Source organism: Drosophila subpulchrella, unplaced genomic scaffold, assembly GCF_014743375.2.
Source record: "Drosophila subpulchrella strain 33 F10 #4 breed RU33 unplaced genomic scaffold, RU_Dsub_v1.1 Primary Assembly Seq354, whole genome shotgun sequence".
In the NCBI taxonomy this organism is placed as follows: Eukaryota; Metazoa; Arthropoda; class Insecta; order Diptera; family Drosophilidae; genus Drosophila; species Drosophila subpulchrella.
In genome coordinates, this window is record NW_023665577.1 from 7,327,757 (window position 1) to 7,348,151 (window position 20,395).

The 20,395-nt window shown below is 45.3% G+C and overlaps 2 protein-coding genes across 6 annotated transcripts; one reads left to right on the forward strand and one right to left on the reverse strand.

The window, feature by feature from the left end:
- Nucleotides 1-108: 108 nt before the first annotated feature.
- LOC119560691 lies at nt 109-9,558 on the forward strand. The gene is made up of 7 exons (XM_037874269.1): nt 109-892; nt 978-3,260; nt 3,963-7,887; nt 8,004-8,071; nt 8,136-8,264; nt 8,544-8,734; nt 8,788-9,558. The coding sequence occupies exons 1-6, from the start codon at nt 602-604 to the stop codon at nt 8,703-8,705; spliced, it is 6,858 nt and encodes a 2,285-aa protein (XP_037730197.1). The 5' UTR covers nt 109-601; the 3' UTR covers nt 8,706-8,734; nt 8,788-9,558.
- A 438-nt stretch (nt 9,559-9,996) lies between these two features.
- Nucleotides 9,997-19,711, reverse strand: LOC119560692 (dihydropyrimidinase). Of its 5 annotated transcripts, none has more exons than XM_037874271.1 (12): nt 19,592-19,711; nt 16,061-16,148; nt 15,936-15,999; nt 15,284-15,474; nt 15,150-15,226; nt 14,813-14,947; nt 14,689-14,751; nt 14,483-14,629; nt 13,221-13,444; nt 12,499-12,734; nt 11,025-11,498; nt 9,997-10,805 (listed from the first exon to the last, which is right to left on the reverse strand). In XM_037874271.1, the coding sequence occupies exons 2-12, from the start codon at nt 16,137-16,139 to the stop codon at nt 10,726-10,728; spliced, it is 1,770 nt and encodes a 589-aa protein (XP_037730199.1). In that variant the 5' UTR covers nt 16,140-16,148; nt 19,592-19,711; the 3' UTR covers nt 9,997-10,725. The 5 variants fall into 5 exon arrangements, with proteins under 5 accessions (XP_037730199.1, XP_037730198.1, XP_037730202.1 ...); XM_037874270.1 differs by lacking the exon at nt 13,221-13,444 and adding an exon at nt 13,998-14,236; XM_037874272.1 differs by lacking the exons at nt 9,997-10,805; nt 11,025-11,498; nt 12,499-12,734 and adding an exon at nt 13,998-14,236 and having other exon boundaries at nt 13,332-13,444.
- Between the last annotated feature and the right edge of the window lie 684 nt (nt 19,712-20,395).

The window sequence follows — 20,395 nt, forward strand, 5'->3', positions numbered from 1 at the left end:
TGAAACCGCACAGACGATTATAACGAAAAGCAGAACTGCGACTATCGGCCTCAGCCAAGCATCGACGGCGGCAACAAACTATCGAAAGCGTTTGCAAGCGTTCTCCCACCTCTAGCTGAAAAAATGGCTGAAATCCAAGTGTGTGTGTGAAGGAAACTGTGTGAGAAAAATTTGCGTTTGCTACCAATTTGGAAATATCGGCGTTGCGGCAACAAAATCGGAACCCATTGTTTACTGGCCACCGCAGCTGCCACTCGCACGATTCCCCAAGGAGGAGGCGAAGGAGCGAACGTCTGGCGGAGCGCCCGAAAATTGGCAATTGATGCCACTCTCGGAAATCGGCACTCTCCACTCATAGCGGCCTGCAATTACAGACAAGCCAGGCCGAAAAGCGACATCTCAGTTCTCCGGCTGGCTATCGTACCGAAAATGTGGCTAGCAGGCCAAGAGCAGGAACTACAAGAAGCCTATAACTAGATGAGAATTCAGCGAAGAGCACTCCCTATATGTAATATATATGTAATACACACGCGCCTGCCCCGCCGACAGTGTACATACATCAATATATCGGCTTGCTACACACATACGCAGTTGCATCAGCATGTCCGACCGTGATTCTGATTCCGAATCCGACGCTGGTCCGCCCGTGAGTCATCAGCGGGGGCAGCGGAACCGGCGCATCATTATGCGGATCGAGTTCAAGGACTCGGAGGACACGGCCTCGGATCCCGACCCGGACGACCGTCCGTCCTGCTCCAAGGCCACTCGTCTGCGTCGCAACGCCCGCCGCCAGGAGATGGATTCCGATTCTGACGCGGTGACTCGCAAGTCCACGCGCAAGCTGCGCAACCGCCACGGACCACGGAGTGACTGCTCTTCTAGTGGCAGTGAGGTAAGGCATCGCCCAATAGTTTACCATCAACCCAACTGTAGTTCTTCCGCCATTACCTTTCAATGTTCCATATACTTCATTCCAGATCAATCAACGGCCCGCGCGCAGTAGCAGGCGTAAGAAGGTAGAGTCCTACGACGAAGAGGACCAAGACCAAACGCCAAGCGCGTCTGGTCGATTGCAGCCCACGCCCGATGAGCCCGATCCCGGCTTCAGTTCCGATAGCAGCAGTAACGATCTGCTGGAGAAGTGTCCAATTTGCCTGCTCACCTTCCGGCAGCAGGAGATCGGCACGCCTGCCACCTGCGAGCACATCTTCTGCGCGGCCTGCATCGACGCCTGGTCCCGAAATGTCCAGACCTGTCCCATTGACCGCATTGCTTTCGACCGGATTGTGGTTCGGGACTCGTACGCCAGCCGCCAGGTGGTTAGAGAAGTGCGCGTGGACCTGAGTAAATCCAAGACCGAGCTGGCACTGGACGACGAGGCAGAGAGCGCGGCGGCTTCCGAAGAGGAGCTCACCAACTGCGAGATCTGTGAAAGTCCGGAGCGGGAGGATGTAATGTTGCTGTGTGATAGCTGCAATCAGGGATACCACATGGACTGTCTGGACCCGCCGTTGGATGAGATTCCCGCTGGCTCCTGGTACTGTGACAACTGCATTGACTCCGAGGGTGAGGATCCTGATGAGCAGCTGGAGCTGGCCGACGACTTGAGTCAGTTGTACGAGGACATTAGAGGAATGGGCTTGCCCGAGACTCGGCTCAGGGTGCGAGAGGTGCAGCAGCCACCAAGAATCTTGCGCACTCGCCAAAACGAGCGTATTCGGGCGGCAGTACTGCGACGAACTCGCTCCGTTGTAGCCTCAGCTGAAGATTCCACTTTGTCCCGAACTCGTACCCGCACTACCACCACTACCACAACCACTACAACAACGACTCGACGCACAACCACTAGCACCAAGAAACGGCCCGTTAAACGTCGCCGTCGGAGGAGGACTCGCCATCGCACCTATGTGGTCGAGTATGACCTGAACAACTTTGACGAAAAGTTTGCCCTGAAGACAAGCAAGAAGGTGATACGACGACGTCGGCGACGCCGTCGCCGTGTGGTCGCCCCTTCCTCTAGTGATGGACCTGGCCGTCGTCTCACCGCTAGCAAGCGTCTGGCGGAGCAGTTGGGAGTAAAATCAGACGGAGTGCAGCGCTCTCATCTAAGTGGCGGAACTGCCTCTAGCTTCTCCCTCTTCGGGAACGCCAACGACCTCGAATATTTCTCGGACAGTGAGCCAGATGTTGGCGTCAGTGGCACTTCTGCTGGGCTCGGATCAACTGCTGTGCAAACTTCGGTCCGCATTGCTAGCATTGGAGCACCGCGTATCCGTAAAGCCCTGCTCCAAGGCAAGGCACGCATTGCAGCCACACCTTCAGCACCAGCTCCAGCTTCAGCAGGAGACATATTGTCCACCATTTTGGATTTGCAGGACCGTTGGCACGACGCTTCGCGCAACTTGGGGGATGTGCGTATTAGGGCGGATGGTACCCTTAATCTTCCCCAGAGACCTGTGGTCGCAGCGACACCAACAGCAGCTCTGACAACAGCTACTTCTAAGCCCGAAGAGCATCTAACACACGCGCCGCTTTACCAGCGCGGAGGTGGAGCACCCAACTATAATAGAGGCGGAGGAGCTGGTTCAGGTGACAACTACAACAATCGTTACAGCGGCAATAACAGTTACAGGGGAGGTGGAGGAGGCGGAACGTCTAGCGGTGGCGGAGGAGCGTCTGGCAGTGGCGGAGGAGCTTCCTCGCGTCAATCGACTGGTGGCGGAGATGGCCAAGGAGTCGGCGGTTTCAGTAACCAGAACTTCAGCAGCCCCAGCCCAAACAATAACAGCAACTCAAATGTTTCAAGCTTTACACCCTTCCATTTACGCTTTAACACGCCCAACCGACAGCAGCAACAACGCCATCAAAACGTGCCCCCTGCCAACCAACCCACGCCACCTTTTCGTGGAAGTGCTCCGCCTCCAGACCCAGTGGCAACACCATCGAACAATTTCCCAGGACGACCCCCGATGTTCGCTCCGCCTGTAAATCATCATACGGCACCAGTGATGGGTATGCCAGTGGTGCTCTCAATACCACCTCCACCCATGCCTCCCGCCAGCCTACCTTGGAACAGTCCAATTTTTAAAATGAACACACTACAGCAGCAGTCACCGTTGAAAACCAACGATCGAAACGCAGATGACGATGTCGACAATTGTCCAAACTTCTCCATTTACTCACAGGAGTCGCAGGCGGTGGCAAATGCTTCTGCAATGGCGTCGGGAGTTTCACAAGGACCAGCTGATGTGTCTGATAAGGTATGATATGGTTTTACAAATTGAACAACTAACTAAGACTCATACATTTTGTAAGGGCAATGTGGAAAAGTTAAACGTTTGTAATAATTAAAGGTAGAAGCTATTAACATCATTAGGTAACGAATTTTGTTTACAGTATTTTATGTAACATTAATGAAACCTCTTCAAATGGAAAACGTATACCATCGATAGCCGTGAGAGCAAAGAATTTCGTATGCAGAATTGTTCGTATCCCTTCCAGATCAATTTCGTCCGGTGATAGAGTGGACAAAGTATTTTATAAAGAAGGGCAGTTCATACTGCCGGGTATCTAGCAATCGGAGCACTTGAGTATAGCGGTGTACATATCTTCTTTTGCTTGTTGGTTACCTAGACAAAAAACGAAGAATATTTTTAAAATATTAAGTCTTATGAATTGCAGTTTCTATAAAGTAAATCGTAACCGAAGTCTATAGTTTCATGACCTTTTCTTACAACTTTTTGGGCTCCTGTCATTAAAGTGTAACGAAATTAAATGGATTTTGGCAAAGTTTGAAAGTAAGCAAGTCTCTTATAGCTTAAGAAGAAAAGAAAAAATATATTATATATATGTAAGTCACTATTGTTAGTTTCTCAGACTGATATTTCCTTGTACTCTACTAACCGTTCTATTTTGTTTTTTTGTTATCTCTTCAACTCTGTTAATCGTTTCAACTTGGACAGGATGATGACGATATGAATGAAGATTTAGTACAATTAGATGATGATGAAGAGGATAATGAAATACCGTTACCCTTGGGACCAGAGCCCGAACCCGTGCCCGAAAAAGTCAACGATGATCTGTACCAGCCAGAGAATCCAACCGATGAGCCGGATGAACAGGAAATAGACGACAAGTCCTGTGATGGAGAACCAATGGATGAATCTGATATCTCCGATCAAGAGCCCAGCAGCTCCAAATTGGGCGCTGCTCCTTCTCAGGAGCAAGAAGAAGAAGAAGAGGCTAGGACGCGCCTCACTCCCAGCCCTGTGGCTAAAGAGGATCGAGTTACGGACAGAGACCGGGCCAAGGGCGTGCTAGAGCTATATGATGACAGCGACTGGGAAGAGTTGGACATTGACAAACCGAAGGAATTTGAAAAGGCGCTGGGTACGGAAGTTGAGGCACAAGCCAGCCCTAAGCCGGCGAAAACTAAGAAGCCAGCATCTAATAAGGAAGGAGATGCGGAAAAGGACGACAACGCAAGCGGTAGTGAGCACGAGCAGGATCGGTCATATACGCCCTGTCTTGACGAGAAAAGTATGGCGGAGGGGGAGGAGGAGGCGGCGACGGCGACGGCTGGAGTAGATCATCAGAATGATTCCAGTACCAGTCCTAAGACTCCCTCCTCTAAGGCTTCCCAAGACGAAGATGAGCCAGAGCAGGCAATCGGTACAGATATTGTTTCAGACGACGATTTAAACAACGAGAACGGGTCGCAGAGACGCAGTCGAAGCCGAGGGACGAGCAACGAGGGAAAGTCTAAGTCGAAATCGCGTTCAAAACGCAACAAGAATGACACTTTTAAGAAAATAGGGAAGCGACAGAAGGGTCGTAATTACCGTGGGGACAAGCCGGAGCCAGAAAAGAGCTCTCGATCGAGTTCTAGAAGTCGCACTCCAAAGATGCGTTCCAAGAGCCCGAGGGCGACCAAGAGCCTCAGTCGTAGTAAAAGTAAGAGCAGAAGTCGTTCTCCCAGCCGCAATAGAAACAGGCGACGCCGTGGCAGCCGCTCCAAGTCCCACTCCCGTTCTCATTCAAGGTCTCGATCGCGTTCCAACTCATTTAACCGCCAGAGATTTGCCTTCCGAGGACGGGACTTCCAGCGTGGCTTCGTGCGTGGTCGCGGAGGCCTGCGTTTTAACTACCGCAACCAACAGTTCCACAACAGGCCATTTCAGCATTACGGCCACAATTACCACCACCATAACCAAAACTACAACCACCAGCACCAGCACCAGCACCATCAGCAACATAATTACTTCCATTATAACCAGCATGGCCAGCACCACCAGTTCTTTCAGCGTCCCAAGCGAAGAGAACTACCTCGTTATGATGTTCGGAATGTGGTGGGTGCATCGAGACACAATGCCAAGGATCGCTATGGACGTGACGCAATGCGGTCGGGCAGAAGTCGATCGGGAAGACGCAACTCGCGCAGTTTCTCGCGAAGTGGTTCGCGTGAATCAAGGGGATCCCTGCGCTCCCGTTCTGGTTCTCCCAAACGGCTACGCAGCTTTAGCATCTCACCCACCCCACCGCCAGGAACTTCACCATCCCCCCATAAACAAGGCGGAGGTCGTCGAAAGTCACCGGGCAGACGGTATGCCCGCTCGCCCTCGCAGCTTCCGCCTCCTGCACAAGAAAGGGCGCATAGTCCAGTCTCTGGGCACTCCAGAGGATCCCGCTCGCCCACTCCCAATCGCATTAACGGGGGAGGCAATAGATCTCCCCTTTATCTTGGCTCGCCACGTTATACCCCACGCTTGAGTCGCAGCAGAAGTCGTTCAAAGAGTCCCAAAGATCCGCCCAAAAAGAAGAAAAAGAAGTCCGATAAAAAGAAAAAGAACAAAAAGAGGACGGGCAGCGGCAGTCCGACTACTGCTGCGCGGATGCGTCGCATCTCTCGGCAACGTGACCCTTTCGAGGATGCTGACGACTTCCTGGCACCGCAGAGAAAACGAAAGAAGGCAACTGGGCAGTGGTCCCCGTCGCCATCACCCGGTCGCTGCGATTTCCTGCACGACAGTGCCTGCCAGGACAAGAACCCGTCTTGGACGCCGCCACTTGGTTCGCCCAAAGGTCCAGGCGGCCATTATAATAACGATGGTGCATTGACGCCCAAGAAGGCGAAGCGCAAGCGAGACAAGAGCAAAAAGAAGAAAAAACAGCATCCGATGGAGAAGCAACGCAAGGAAAAGAAGCGTAAGCGTCGTACCCAAACGCCAGAGCCGTTGCCATCGAAGGAGGTATTTGCCTCAGGCAACAATATTCTGGTGAGCGTGAGCTTCAACAAAGAGTCAACCACCAACAATGCGATCTCCACGCTGGGCTCCCAGCAGCAGTCCATAGCCACAATGGTGTCCAGCAGGGAGGATCTATTAAGCAACCGCTTGGGCTCCATCGACCACCTAGCTAACAGCAACCTTTGCAGTGCTGTGGGAGCAATCAAAAAGGGCAAGCGGGAAAAGATCCGCAAGCGTAAGAAGCTGGAGGCTAAGCCGGTCGCCATCATAGATCTTGAGCGCTCGCCGTTCCAAGTTCACCAGGAGCCGGCAGATGTGATTGTGCTCACTGACAGTGAGGATGCGACAGACCAACTCTCGACGAGAAGGGAGAGGGAGCGGGACAGGGATCACGATATGATGAGGGAAAACGGACAAAGAGAAAAAACCCCGCAGGTCGGTTCCATGGACACAATCATGGAGGCCTCGTATGAGAACATGACGCAGTCAACAGGACCCAAGACGCCACCCGAGCCGCCTCTTGTCAAGTTCAACCTGCCTTCCAAAAAAATGCAACACAAGGCCCGCAACAATCCGCTTCACGAAGACGGTGATGACATTAACTCTGCAGACGAGCTGGAAGCAGCCTGTTCTCTGGCTCCCGAGGAGCAGACGCCTCAGCACGGTCATGGCAGCCATGATGGCGGCCAGAAGATCGGTCCGAACACACCCCCAGAGTCGGGACCATGCTCGCCAGATGCCTACGATCCGTTTGAGCCGACCAAGTCGCCCTCCCTTTCGCCACGATCGCCGACACCAACATTGAGCAAAAGCCTGGATCAGCAAGCAGCTAGCAAGCCGGCGAGTAGTGCAATTGGATCGGGATCTGGTGACAAGGGGGACAGCGATGCCGCCCATGCAACCGTGTCCAATGCCAGCACCAGCACTCAGACCCAGACAAGCGTCCTTAATCCGGTTGAATTGGTAATGGCACTAGTGAAGCCTAACCAGAGCGGCATCATCCAGCAGGAAAGTGAGGTGAGCTCCGCTCAGTATATTAGCAGCAGCTCCGTCAGCCTTGCTTTGGGCATTGGGTCCAGCACGGGTGGAGGCCTGGGAGGTTCCGGCGGAGGTGATAGTCATGACAAGGCATCCGATGGCAAATCCATTACCGTTCTCTCTAACGTGCTGCTCACAAGCAGCAGCGTGGTGTCCAGCTCGCAGCACATACCTTCTATTTCTAGTCCCACGCCGCCCACGAAGAAGCTCACTCCCATGCCCAAGGCCGGAGGGAGTGTGGCCAGTAGCAGCAGTGGCGTTGGCAACATGCCCACTACGAGTGGTGGAGTAGGTGGCCTGCGGAACGGTAGCGGCATCGGGAATGCCGGAGGATCCGGCCACGCTCTAGACGACTCTTTCAGCATGGATATCGAGAGCCCCTACTCGCCTGGTTCGGCGGATTACGAGGATCTGTTCGAGCCACCCATCTTAACGGAGGGCAGCAGGCGAGGAAAGGGTGGAGCGTCTGGAGGCAAGGTAGAAATTTTCGATAACCTATTTGGAAGCAGTTCCCCCGTAGGCAACACCCGGATATCGCGATACAACACAGCGGCGGGCAAGAAATCGCATCGCAGCAAAGGCGACCGCAAATCAAAATTTAAAGGTATATACTGCGTTCCAGTTTACTTACATTGATATTGTTGTTTGTCTAATCTTATTGTACGAAAAGTTAACTTGTCCAATTTTTTAATATTTCTATACTCATTTTTTGGATTTTAGGTGCACGAAATCCTGATATGTATGACGATGTGCCGAATTCGGCAACGGATCTACAAAATAAGGACAGAGTGAGTCAATTTGAAACACACATGGTAAAACAGAAAAAATATGTATTTTGTATTTGTTCCGCAGCTTTTACGCAAGTTAAATCGACAGGAACGTGTCGTTGAGGAGGTAAAATTAGTGTTAAAGCCGTACTTTAACAAGAAAGCGATTACTAAGGATGACTACAAGGACATCATGCGGAGAGCTGTGCCCAAGGTAAGTGCAATAACTTATTAACCTAAATACCTGGGAGAGGTCCGTTGGTTGGAACACATTTTTTTATTATCTTAAAAAGGCTTAATGTTTTAGCTCTAAGAAAGAAACCAAAAAATAATGAAGTTGAGACCTCTTTCCTATGTATGTATATAAGTGTACTTTTACACACCTACCTTTTACTCCAACCATCGGCGATCCTTAACCTAGTTTATCTTTAAACTATAACCAAAAAGAATTGTCTTTAAAATCAATACCAATCACGTTTTTTCTTTCTAATAGATCTGCCACAGTCGGTCTGGTGAAATTAATCCACACAAGATTAAAAATCTTATAGACGCCTATGTAAGGAAATTCCGAGCTAAGCACAAGAAGTTAAGCCTCCTTAATACAGGACAAGTTAGTAGTGCGGTTAAATGTGCCGCCTATTTAAAGAAACTTTAAGCGAGCAAGCGATGGCATATGACCTGGCAGTAAGTCCCATAAACGCTGGGTTCGACAAAAATAAAATGTTTTCTATTTACAGCATTGGGTAGAAAAATTTAAAGAATTTTGCGGTCGCATGCATTCCTACAATCTACCATCAATTGAAACCAACATAACTCACCAGCCACCATCTCTAAGGGAAAACAAAAGGAAAACTCATAAACTGTCATTAACTATTGGAATTTAGTTGTTAAGTCAATTTTAGGTCACTTTACGGATGATTTTAGACCTTAAGCAAAAACAGAAGCGAAGATTTTTAAGTAATAAGCAGAAGCAAGTTTGCCACCTAATTTTCGGTTACCCAAAGCACTACAAAAACACTTTATTTATATCAATACTAGTTCATTAGATTGTTTATTTCTACGACACCTGTAACGATAATATTATAACTGTTTTGCATGAGCATTAACCAATTGTAAGTAGTTAAGTGAAGGCAAAACAAAATTGTATTTTACCTCTGATAATTTAAATATTTAAATTAAAACCCATCTGGAAACATTTATTGGTTGCCTTAATACATGGGCTTGCATTGAAAAAGGCATAGAAAATTCCTGTAAATGTCGTTCATGCAGTCGAGTATTTTTCTTGAACGAAGATTGTTACCAAACAATTGTAATTATGTATTCATATGAATAACTGCGTGGCCAGTTATGCAGTTCATCTATTAGGCACTTGATTTTGCATAGTCTGTCAGTCATAACTTTTGAATAAAGAGTAAGAGTGTATGCATTGCACACAACACAATTGATAACAGTATATATAAATATACAAATTGTGCTAAATCGTTTTGTAAATATCATATAAATAAAAATAAAAGCGATTAAATACTAATCCAATTATGTTGTCTCAATTGGTCTTAACCCTTATCTCAATAACACATTTGATTCACTCCCTATTATTGCAAATTTGTATTTTAAAAGGCAGGAACCGTATATAAGAGTTTTGTTATGTTGATTTTTAATGGCCTACTGGGAATTTTATTTATTTTTTAACCGAATAGGAAGAATTTTATACAATTTGTAGTTAAGCGCAAATGTAGTATTATTTGCTCTCTGAATTGTCCGATTTTTTCAAACTTTTTTGGACAAGAGCTAGAAATTACGTTAATTTTGACTTTTAAAATAAAATCAAATCTTATTTACGGTCCTTGCTAAGAACAGAACCTTGTTTTCGATTCGCATGTCTTTGTTTTTCAATCATCCCAAACACTATTAGCATATGGGATTGGGTTGGAAATTAAAACAAGCAATTTATTTTTTTGGTAAAGTTTATTAGTTTGATCTTTGTGTTCTGCTTTTGCTATGAAATATATGTATATAAAGTATGTGTTTATAATAAATAGTTTTGCACATTTATAATCTGTAATCGAAAACATGATTGAAGTATCTAATTTTAGACATCCTCAGATGAAATGCCGAATTTGCTCCCAAACGGTACTTTGTTTCTCGAGGCGTGATCGATGTACTCTTCTTCAAAGCGGTTATCAGTAAACTGTTGCAATGGTATTATGTATTCAACGCAGTTATTCTTGCTAGCCTTTTGATTTAGCTTGGATTGCCTATTAGCTATCATGAGTACAAACAATTGTGCTAAGTCTCCTTGTAAATAATCAAGTATTAAAAATAAACGTGTTCAACAAAAATACCTAAGTAAGCAAATTTGTTTGGTTTTCGTAGTCCTTAATTCAAGCCGTCGACTACAGTTGCTTAAAGGCTTCAATGTTGAAGAATTCAACAAAAATGGTATCAACAAGAGGCGATCGGTTCTAAATATTTAATGACAAAGCAGATTGAATGATCCTTCCTTAATAGGTTTGTGGTTATACTTGTATGTACTTATTTCAAATTTGGTTAGATTACGATTTTGTTTCAGGGTTCTATATTAAATGCCAGTTTAGTTATCGAATGAGCGCAGACTTTGGCTTACACTGTCGTCGGAGATTGTGCGATTCGCATCCACACAAGTCACGACCTGTGGTCTACCAGAATCCGGAAGACTTTCCGCCAGGTGGGTTTTTCACTTTAATGCACGCTCGAACGCCAGACCTGTCGAGTTCCTCTGCAAAGAGTTTTGAATATCAAATATTTATTAAATACCGGTATATTATTTGTTTGCAAAGTTAGTTTTTATCCAGGGTGTAACATAAATATTCTCCAACCATTTTTAATTTAAATCGAACCAATACAACTTTTTGGAAAATGTAAATGTTTGGTAAGTGTTCTCCAAACATTTTAAAATGGAAGCGAATCATTTGTGAAACCGAGTTCAATAACCTACCACTTATGGAGAAGGAAGACTCCTGCATGTCCCGATGGCCATCGACGCGCCCGCGGACCGAAGGCGTGCTGCACAGTGATCCTTCCGCCGGCATGGCCAGGTTGCCAGCCAGCATGGCGCTGATGGGCTCCTGCACCGGGATTTGAATGTCCAGCTCGGCAAACCGCTTGGCCACGTTGCCGTTATGCTTCTCCTCGTGCTGCTCCTCCGGCTGCGACTGCACCTTGCCCTCGATAATGTCATATACGAACGGTGGTCGAACGGGAGTGGGAATGAACCGTCCAAAGCCCTCCGCCACTCGAACGTTTCCGCGCTCGGCGCAGATCCTTCCGCGCACCAGGACGAACTCGCAGACGCCGTGCACTGTCATTCCCTCAAATATGTTGAAGTCACAGGCGTGGTGGTGTGTGTCCTTGGAAATGGTGCGGGTGGCATTCGGATTCCAGATCACAATGTCCGCATCCGAGCCGACAGCTATAAGAAGGAAATATAGGAACAACAAAGGCATTATAAAGCAAAGCCAAGTACATACTACCGTGGGCAAAAAGCGTAAGGTAAAATGAAAAATCTTTATTTAGTCTTATAAATCATTTCCATACCCTTTAAAGTAATCCCCTCCCGATAAAATACACTTATGACAACGATTTTTCCAGACCTCGAAACATTTCAAATAGTCCCTTTCTGGTATAGCCATCAGCGCCATTTTCGAATTATTTTTAATTCCTCAATCGATTTAAAACGCGATCCCCGAAGTAGTCTCTTAAGTTTTAGGAGAGCCAAAATAGGCGAATACGGAGGTTGCGGAACGATATGGGTCGAATTTTTGGCGAAACGGTCACGAAGAACGAGTGAAATGTGAGCCGTGATGCAAAAAATAAGGAATTTTGCCCAAAATGCTGTTTTTTTATACGAATTACTTCACGCAAATGACGCATAACGCTCAAATAATATTCCTTATTAACAATTTGGCCGGGTGTAAAAAATTAAAGTGCACAACAACACGAAAATGGAATAAATATATTCACCTTACTTTTGACGTGTAAGTAAGTAGTAATTGCTCTTAAATGTTAGAAAACGGCATGTTTTTGAATTTAAGTTGCCTTCCAACGTAATGCATAAAGAGATGCGTGTCCAACCCATTATGTTGTATATTGACATTGAAATAAAACTCACCTTCTAAAGACTCTCCCATCAAATTGTGAATCAAAATAAAAAATTCAATTTAAGCCCGTTTGTTTTTATACTGCCCTTCTTGATCGATTTTAAACAGCTCTGCTGTCAATCCCTTAAAACCTATTGTAAGGATTTTAATCCTTGGTTAGAGATTATTTACTGCAATATACTTAAATCGATGCCCTATTTAAACTATTTTTATTATTGAATTTTAAAAAAACTAATTTGGATCATTTTTATTGAGTATTTGTTTTGTGGCGAATACGAATACTTAGTTAGCCAATTTTTCTAAGTAACTTACCAATACGTCCCTTCTGGGGATAAATGTTGAATATCTTGGCCGCGTTCGTGCTGGTTACGGCCACAAAGCGGCAAGGATCGAGGAGCCCGGCGTGGACGCCCTTCTCCCAGACCAAGGACATGCGATCCTCCACTCCGTTGACTCCGTTGGGAATCTTTGTGAAGTCGCCCTTGCCAAGGGCCTTGTGCTCCTTGTTGAAGGTGCAGTTGTCGCTGCCAGTCAGCTGCAGGTCATCACTGTGGAGGCATTGTGCAATGAAAATGAATGTTTAACGCTTAATGGTGGTTGGTTAAAATAAACGAAACAAACAATCACCGGCAGGGTGGGAAATGCAGCGAACATGTTCTGATTCTTGAGTACTTACTTCTAACAACCTGAAACCGTGGAACCAAAGTTTGTTTAAGGCTATCTTATCAATTTGATATGTGAGGAGTTTCGATATCGAAATAGGTTTCCTTATTTTTCTAAAACTTCTTTGTAAAGGTTGGACACAATCGAATTCGTTTAAAAAATATGCATTTACTAAAGAATTAAAATTACAGTAGTAGGCGAATTCTTCAGAAAGTCTTCAATTAAAAAAAAAACAATACTCTGTTGAAACCATTGTTAATTTTCCAGAAATAATTACAATTATAAGTTATTCGGATCTCCAAACAGCCCGAACAAAATTGTCATAGACCAAACGGGGTCTTTGGTTCCGCCTAAAACAGAAGAGTACTTACTAGGCCAGGGACTTCATCAGCTGTCTGGGTGTCTCGGCGGATTCGCGGATCGGGGGACTGGTGATTGCGTAAATGCGGTCGCCCTTGGGCACGCCGCTCATGGAGCGGCCCAGGGAGCTGGCCAGCGTCTCCCCGAAGACGCAGTAGCCGCTGCGTCGGGCGCGACCCACGAGCTCGGCGGAGGATTTGCTGGTCAGGCCGGACACAAAGAGCGGGGTCTTCATCTGGACGGTGTGCGAGCGTGTGAGTGAAGCAATGGCAAACATGGAAACGTCATCGGATTAGTGGGTTAGATCGAAAGAGAGCGCACTTAGTTGGTTAGTGGACGTGATTTAAGCAGGCATAAGCACAGGCCCGGTTAGTATGCAGATTAACCAGCATCAACATAAATAAGTAATCCCAGGACCAGAGACCGTAATCACTACAAGTTCACATAAATTTAAAAACATGTGTCCTATGCGAAGAGATGATGTTAGGGCAACCGATAAATAATTTGTTTGTTGTTAAGCCAATCTTAAATATTTTTACAGTTTAGAGACCTGCACGATAGTAAAAAATCATGTGACTTTATAAAGTATGTCTTCTGGTCTCGATTAAAAACAATTAACTCAGCGCCAAACTGTTTCTTTAGCAACGTCTATAATCGCATATTTACATCAAAAATAAATAAAAAAGAAGGAATGAGCTAAAATATTCCCAGTTAATTTATCGCATGGGGCATTTTCCCCTCTGATATTTACGGTCCCGGCCCGGAGGGTCATCCCAGGCACAACTTACTTCGCCAGCAGCTTCATCAAGAACTCGGGGGTCGTCTTGTCCGGCCGCAAGGGCGGACTGAGCACATGCGCGGCCTCGTGATCGAAGCCCAGGTGCTGGCAACAGGTCGCATCCGTGCCCAGCGCCGCGGCCAGGGTCTCGCCCATTATGTACCGCCCTCGGTACCGGTGGCGGGCCCTGGCCAGCTCAATGCCCGCCGACTTGCTCATCACGTGGACCACGTAGAGCGGGCAGTCGGCCTAACATAGGTTTATTGTGGGGTTATATCGAGTGCCGCATACCGCATACCGCATAATATGTACAAGGTGCATCATACACAATGGAAATAATAAGAAATCAAAATGTGTAACATAAATAAACCATAATTACAGCGCGGCACAGTGACTGGCACTCAGCCGGCATGGACATACACCGCCGCCGCCTCCTCCTCCTCCTCCTCCTCCTTCGTCCCTCCCAGATATCTAGCGACTTGGGAGTGGTCTTACCTGGTGGGCCAGCACGCATGCGCGGTGCACCGCCTCGGCCTCGACCTCCTCGGGTCGCGACAGCTCGTGACCCTCCGGGCCGTTGATGCCCTCGGCCAGCAGACGCTGCGTGTTCTTCGCAATGATGTCCCCGTTCTCCGCGTGGACCTGTACAAACGAACAAAGTTGAGCTACAAGTGAGTTGGAGGTGGAACCCGAAGACTTACCATTGCTACACCATTCAACTGCCTAATGCGCTCAAACACATCCAAAAGGTCCGAGTCGTTTAGCTGGAATTTGAATAAAGTCATAAATAATTAAAACAATTGTACTACATTTTATCCGAGTTACCTGATATAGCCCCTTGTAAGCCATGAATGTTTTGAAGGAGTTCACCCCAAGCTCTTTGCACAGAATGCCAATCTCTTCAGACACCGACTTGGACCACCAGGTGATACCCACATGCAGTCCGTAGTCACAGCATACCTGAACAAATATACAAATTCAATAGGTTTCATTGTATTGTTAAGCCAATCTTATGTCTACATATAGAAATTATACGTTACTAAACTCAGAATAATAATTATAAGATATTACCAAAGAGTACATTTATATATACTTTGTACTCTTTGGTGTTATCTTCCTACTAGGTAAGATAACATATATATTTCGAATCTATATTTCTCACCTTAGGATCGGCCCAGCTGCGCCACTTGTCGTAGGCCTCGATCATCGACTCATGTTTGTTGGGCAGAACGAAATCGACTGGGGAAATAGACAGGTGTTAGTCCAGCACTTTAATGTGGTAATCCCACCGCTTACTTATCATGGTGGTGCCACCGGCGACGGCAGCCTTGGTTCCATGGTAGAAATCATCAACGGCCACGGCTCCTCCGAAAGGCAACTGCATGTGCGTGTGGGGATCGATACCCCCGGGAATGATCATCAGTCCGCTGGCGTCGATGGTGCGCACTCCTCCCGGTATCGTAATTTCTGAGGAGGGTCCCACAAACCTTGAAGGAAGCGAAGGGTGGAATTGTTCATACAATGGTAGAGTAAGGGTTTGAGTAACTTTTTTGTGAATCATGCCAACGCCCCTAAGAAATCAGCTCATGTTAGGACAAATGTTGGACTTTGTGGAAGGCTGGTCGTCCTTGGGTTGGAGTAATCGGAAGTGATGATAGTGCCAAAGTTCAAGCTCAAAGCACTAGTTAGCGAAATTAAGAATCGTTTTAGTGGCTTCATAGTTAGATAAACCTAGTGCTTAAACCTACAAACATAACCAGAAAGACGAAGCCCTATTCGACAGTCTATACTAATTTGGCTCCAAATAGCAGATAGTATAAGTTATGCTTTGTTTCTTAGATTATATGACTAAAAAAAGAAAACAAATTAATTTATTCGACCATTTCGAACAGACCAAAATGTTCAGCTGGACAATCCAACTATTCTTTCTTCAACGCTTTGCACATACTTGATAACTCCGTCCTCGATGTAAACGTCGGCTTTGAACGATTTATCATGGTTGACGATCTCGCCTGTAACGAAATCATTGTTTTTAACTGGCGATTCTCACACGGAGTCGGTTAATGAGCTTACCATTTTTAATGTAGACACGATTCTGGGCGCTCTGCAAGTGAATCGGCACCTTCTTAACCGGTTTCGGGCTAGTCGACATGGCGAGAGTCTGCAATTAAATGAGTGCTGTGAGTGAATGTTAGACTAGACTGGGGAGGATTTCCCCATTTCCCACACACAGACACGCGAGCTGGCGCTTTTCATTCATTCATTCGTTGGGGTTGTTGGGCCTTTTGTGGCCTATGACTCATCGGAGGAATCGCTTGAGGACAGGCTCCAGACACGTGCCGTGCATTAAACTGCGCAGACTAAACATAGCCCCATGCACTCAAAAATAATCCCTTAATTTAAAGCAGATAACTTGAATAAAAAATATCAACACTATTCAAAATCTTAAGGTTATAATATAACACATTTTTTAAAAGTCACCGAAGCAAATAAACTTTTTAAGCACGATTTTTCTTTTAAAATGATCGCACTATAATAATATTGTAAGAAATAATATCTTTTATCGTTTGTGAAGACTGTTTGAGTATTGTTTTCTTATTTATACCGGATCTCAACTAAACAGAATAATATGTTATGTAAAACAATAATCATAATCATGTCATATTTCAACATTGTCGTGCAACAGTGTACCTTTCACAAGCTCTTAAAAATGACAAGAGAACTCCAAAGCTTAATATATTTTGAGAGTACGCGTTCGCAATCGACAAGTATCTGTTATGAGGTCTTTTGGAAGGGTTGACGATGCTGTGACCCACAGTGCGGCGACACAAATGTCATCGCAGCTCGTTTGTCTTTTCAGCAGATTGGTTCCTCCACTTTGGAAGCGTTTTGTTCCGCCGGCAGACTCAACAACCGAACTCGGCGCAATACGACGGTAACTGCATAACAGGCGGAATATTAATGTTGCGCCTAAGCCATTACAAGGGCCATCTCTTCCGACCGTCTGGGCCACAGCGCTGCAGTTATAGCCCAGTCAGCCAACCAGGCCAGCGGGCATCGACCTCTTGGCTGGCTGGCTCTCAAGTGCTGTGTGTTATGTATTTGGTGATGGGTGTTGAGTGCCAATGTGATGTACTACGCCCTCGTCACACACTCTCTCACATCGGAAGTTGTATCACCACACCACAGTCACAGTGGCCGGGAATGGCATTGACGGTGGCCCCAAAGCCGCTAAGTTCAAATTGTGCCACACGGGCACAACAAACTGAAAAAAGAGAGTAAGTCAGGGCGGTGCGGATGCGTTTGTTGTGCCTACAGCCGCGGCCAATGGGACAGAACCTCACGGGAGGTATGTGGGCTAGAGTGATTTGTTTTACTGTCATAGCTTTTGAAAATGTGTCAGCGAAGGGTTCTCCACGGGCTGTTTTCTGCAAGAATTTCTACCATTGCTTGAAAATGAGATATGAATTATTAAAAAACTTTTAAAAAAACTCGGTTCTAGAATCCTGCCCTTTTTATACCCTTGCATTTCTTTAGTCGAGCAAATTGTACAATTTCCTTGTTTTTGGGGTACTTTAAAAGATCAGAGGACTAGTTGCTGAGATTAAGCTAGATCTTCAACTACTTTTTTAGCTACTGGGATGATTTGTTCAAGACCAGCATATATTTTCGCTGAGTGTATTTAAGTATTACATTATTCGAAATGATCGACCTATTGGCAACTACAGCTTTTACCGCAACTGTGCGTCTGCAAACTTAGTTATGGTAATGATAATTGAGGTGCATGACGTGTTGGAGGATGGCTGCGTTTCATTTATTCAATTTCGACTGGGAGCCCGGCAATATTGGATAAGTGACCACTTTCCCCTTTGGTGGCGCACATCCAAAACAAAAAGAGCCCCTCTGCCAGTGCATGTGCTTGGATGCAATGATCTAGATTATCTGCTAGCATGGGTACATACATATGTGCACTCGCGGAACATACTACTTTATATATATATATCAGCGTACAAGTGGGTTTGTAGGCACATATGTAATGCAATTAATGCAGCCGTATTAATGTAGGGGAAAATGTGCAAAGCTCATTCTGTAGACGTTTTGTAGGTCGCTAGTGCTCTTTAATTGTAAAATACATACGAATGATTTGGTCCCCGCCTTTACTTTATTTCGTGGTGGTCGCAGGCCGGCTGACTATTAATGTTTGTAATTTTGCATCAGTCACTGACACTATCCGTACCAATTAAGTACTCCAACATGACTCCTAGGCCAGCCAGATGATGAGTGTAAAAATATTAATTGTGGCACACTAACAAAAGTGTGTTTGGGACCTGATCACTTAAAACGATTTAAAAATTGAGTTTGAAGACAACAATTTATTGCTATATCTTTGGTATTCGCTCAATATCAAGAGTTTGTTATTCTTGTTTTTAAATTTCAGCACTAATTAAAAACTTTAGAAAATAAATTTCGTACAAAAAAGTAATACAAAATAGTTTTCAAAATTATCATATCACTTCTCTTATTTCATCGTTGACCGTTGATTCTAACATTTTTCGAGCTAGTGAGCATAATTTATATTCTTACAAATAAAATTATGAAGAAAGTATGTATGTATGTAGATAGGGCAATATCCTAATATGGTTCTAAATATGATCATGCTATTTTTTCTTTACGTGTGTTGTTTTCCCTTTATGGCACAATCGGCAGGTTTCCACTTAATGCCCGCTATAAAATCTCGACTTATCTTATCAGCCACGGGCCCATCCTCCAGATGGGCAGAGCCTTGTTTCGTAGTGCCAGAAATACCAGGGGGTATGGTACAACTGACAAACGTGCAGCACTTATCGCGGGCCAGTTTGATGAACTTAGAAATCAAGTCCTGACCTCAAAGAGGGGCGCCCGTGTGAGCACATATGTAGACATGTACATTGTACAATGTACATCGAACAGATATTTATAAGCACGGCTAAGTACGTCAATAAAATCGATTCCCCGCGGCCATCTCCGTCTCCATCGACATCAGGCACAAGACGTCGTGGTTATGCGATTGCCGGTTTGCAGAGTCCAACGACTCGGCTCCGCGTTTGTTATTAAATCGATAAAAGGCTGCGGCCCGGAAAGGAAGCAACAAGAAAAGCCTGTACCCACCCAATCGGATTTGGATTCGGATGCGACGGCGGCGACGGAGATGTGTACATTGCACCTGATTAGCGGGCTGGTAATGCAGTTGTACAAACATGCCCACCTAGGTGCACCTGCCTGCTCATCTTGGGACTGAGAAATGCCGTCATTCAATCAAACGCACTCGCGAATGCTGCTTACAGCGTTAGAGAAATTTCAAATTAACGGCCCAACTAATGGTACACCAACTACACACATATGCAGCCCAATGTTCGAGACCAATAAAATTTGAAAATAGAACGAAAAACTGAGAAAATACCCACGCATTGCGCACAAGTATACACATACAGCACACACACACACGCCCAAACTCGGCCAGAAAAACAATTGCAATACAGAAAATTGAGAAAAACCAATTCGCTTTTCTTCTGCATTGGGAACATTCACGAATTAAGTCCGCACTGCTCTCTTTTTGTGTATTACCGTTAAATGGCTACAATCTCACGCGATTTAAATGATGAACGAATTTAATTTTCGAGCACGCACAAGTTCACTGTTTGAAAATCGAAAAACATTTAACTCTCGGTCCAATTGGAACTCGCCTTGTGGTGTGTTTCGTCTTTTCGTGGTGGGTTTTAGCAGCTGACGCCTAACAGTTCTGTTAACTCTTAACGGCCTGTTAGGAGGCATTTTTCAACCGCATTACTTTTAAGGGGATTCCTGCAAAAATACTTACCATTATTAGATTTTTTAAATAACTTACTTGCTGCTTAGAATTGTGTTAAATTCAAATTTAAAACTTTTTAAATAGCTACTCGACCCAATCCTTTGAGGGCTACAATTATTTTTGAAAAAATATTAACCTGTTAGCTTAGAAGGTTAAAACAAATTCTATATTTGTTTTATTTCCAATTTGATGTAAATTTATACTGAACCATCTGTTTCTAAAACATTTTCATATTTTTAAATGGCCTTCTTTGAACTGACAAACGAAGTATGTACATATAGCCAATAAGTCATAATTTTTGGTAATTGGTATGATCCTTAAAACAAAATCGAAGCTAAACAAAATCTATCAAATCTTCCACAGAAATCAATTAGCAATGAATTCGTATTGAATTCACAATAATGGATCCACCCCCATTTTAGAGAAAAGCGATTTCTGTGGCAGCCCCATATGTCAGTTTACGGAGTCCCCCATATATTTTATTAACATTAACCGTTATGGATAGCGTTACCAAATGCTTTTTATAATTCTTCAAACGATTTGCCCAAAGTTATCTATTC

Excerpts from the sequence above, each read along its gene's own strand:
- LOC119560691 (XM_037874269.1), top strand. The coding sequence starts at position 602 with ATGTCCGACCGTGATTCTGATTCCGAATCCGACGCTGGTCCGCCCGTG. Across the intron at positions 893-977 it reads GCTCTTCTAGTGGCAGTGAG|ATCAATCAACGGCCCGCGCG; the intron begins GTAAGGCATCGC and ends ACTTCATTCCAG. Across the intron at positions 8,072-8,135 it reads ATCTACAAAATAAGGACAGA|CTTTTACGCAAGTTAAATCG; the intron begins GTGAGTCAATTT and ends TTTGTTCCGCAG.
- LOC119560692 (XM_037874270.1), bottom strand. The coding sequence starts at position 16,139 with ATGTCGACTAGCCCGAAACCGGTTAAGAAGGTGCCGATTCACTTGCAG. Across the intron at positions 14,237-14,482 it reads CATGCGTGCTGGCCCACCAG|GCCGACTGCCCGCTCTACGT; the intron begins GTAAGACCACTC and ends AACCTATGTTAG. Across the intron at positions 12,735-13,997 it reads TTGATGAAGCTGCTGGCGAA|TGATGACCTGCAGCTGACTG; the intron begins GTAAGTTGTGCC and ends ATGCCTCCACAG.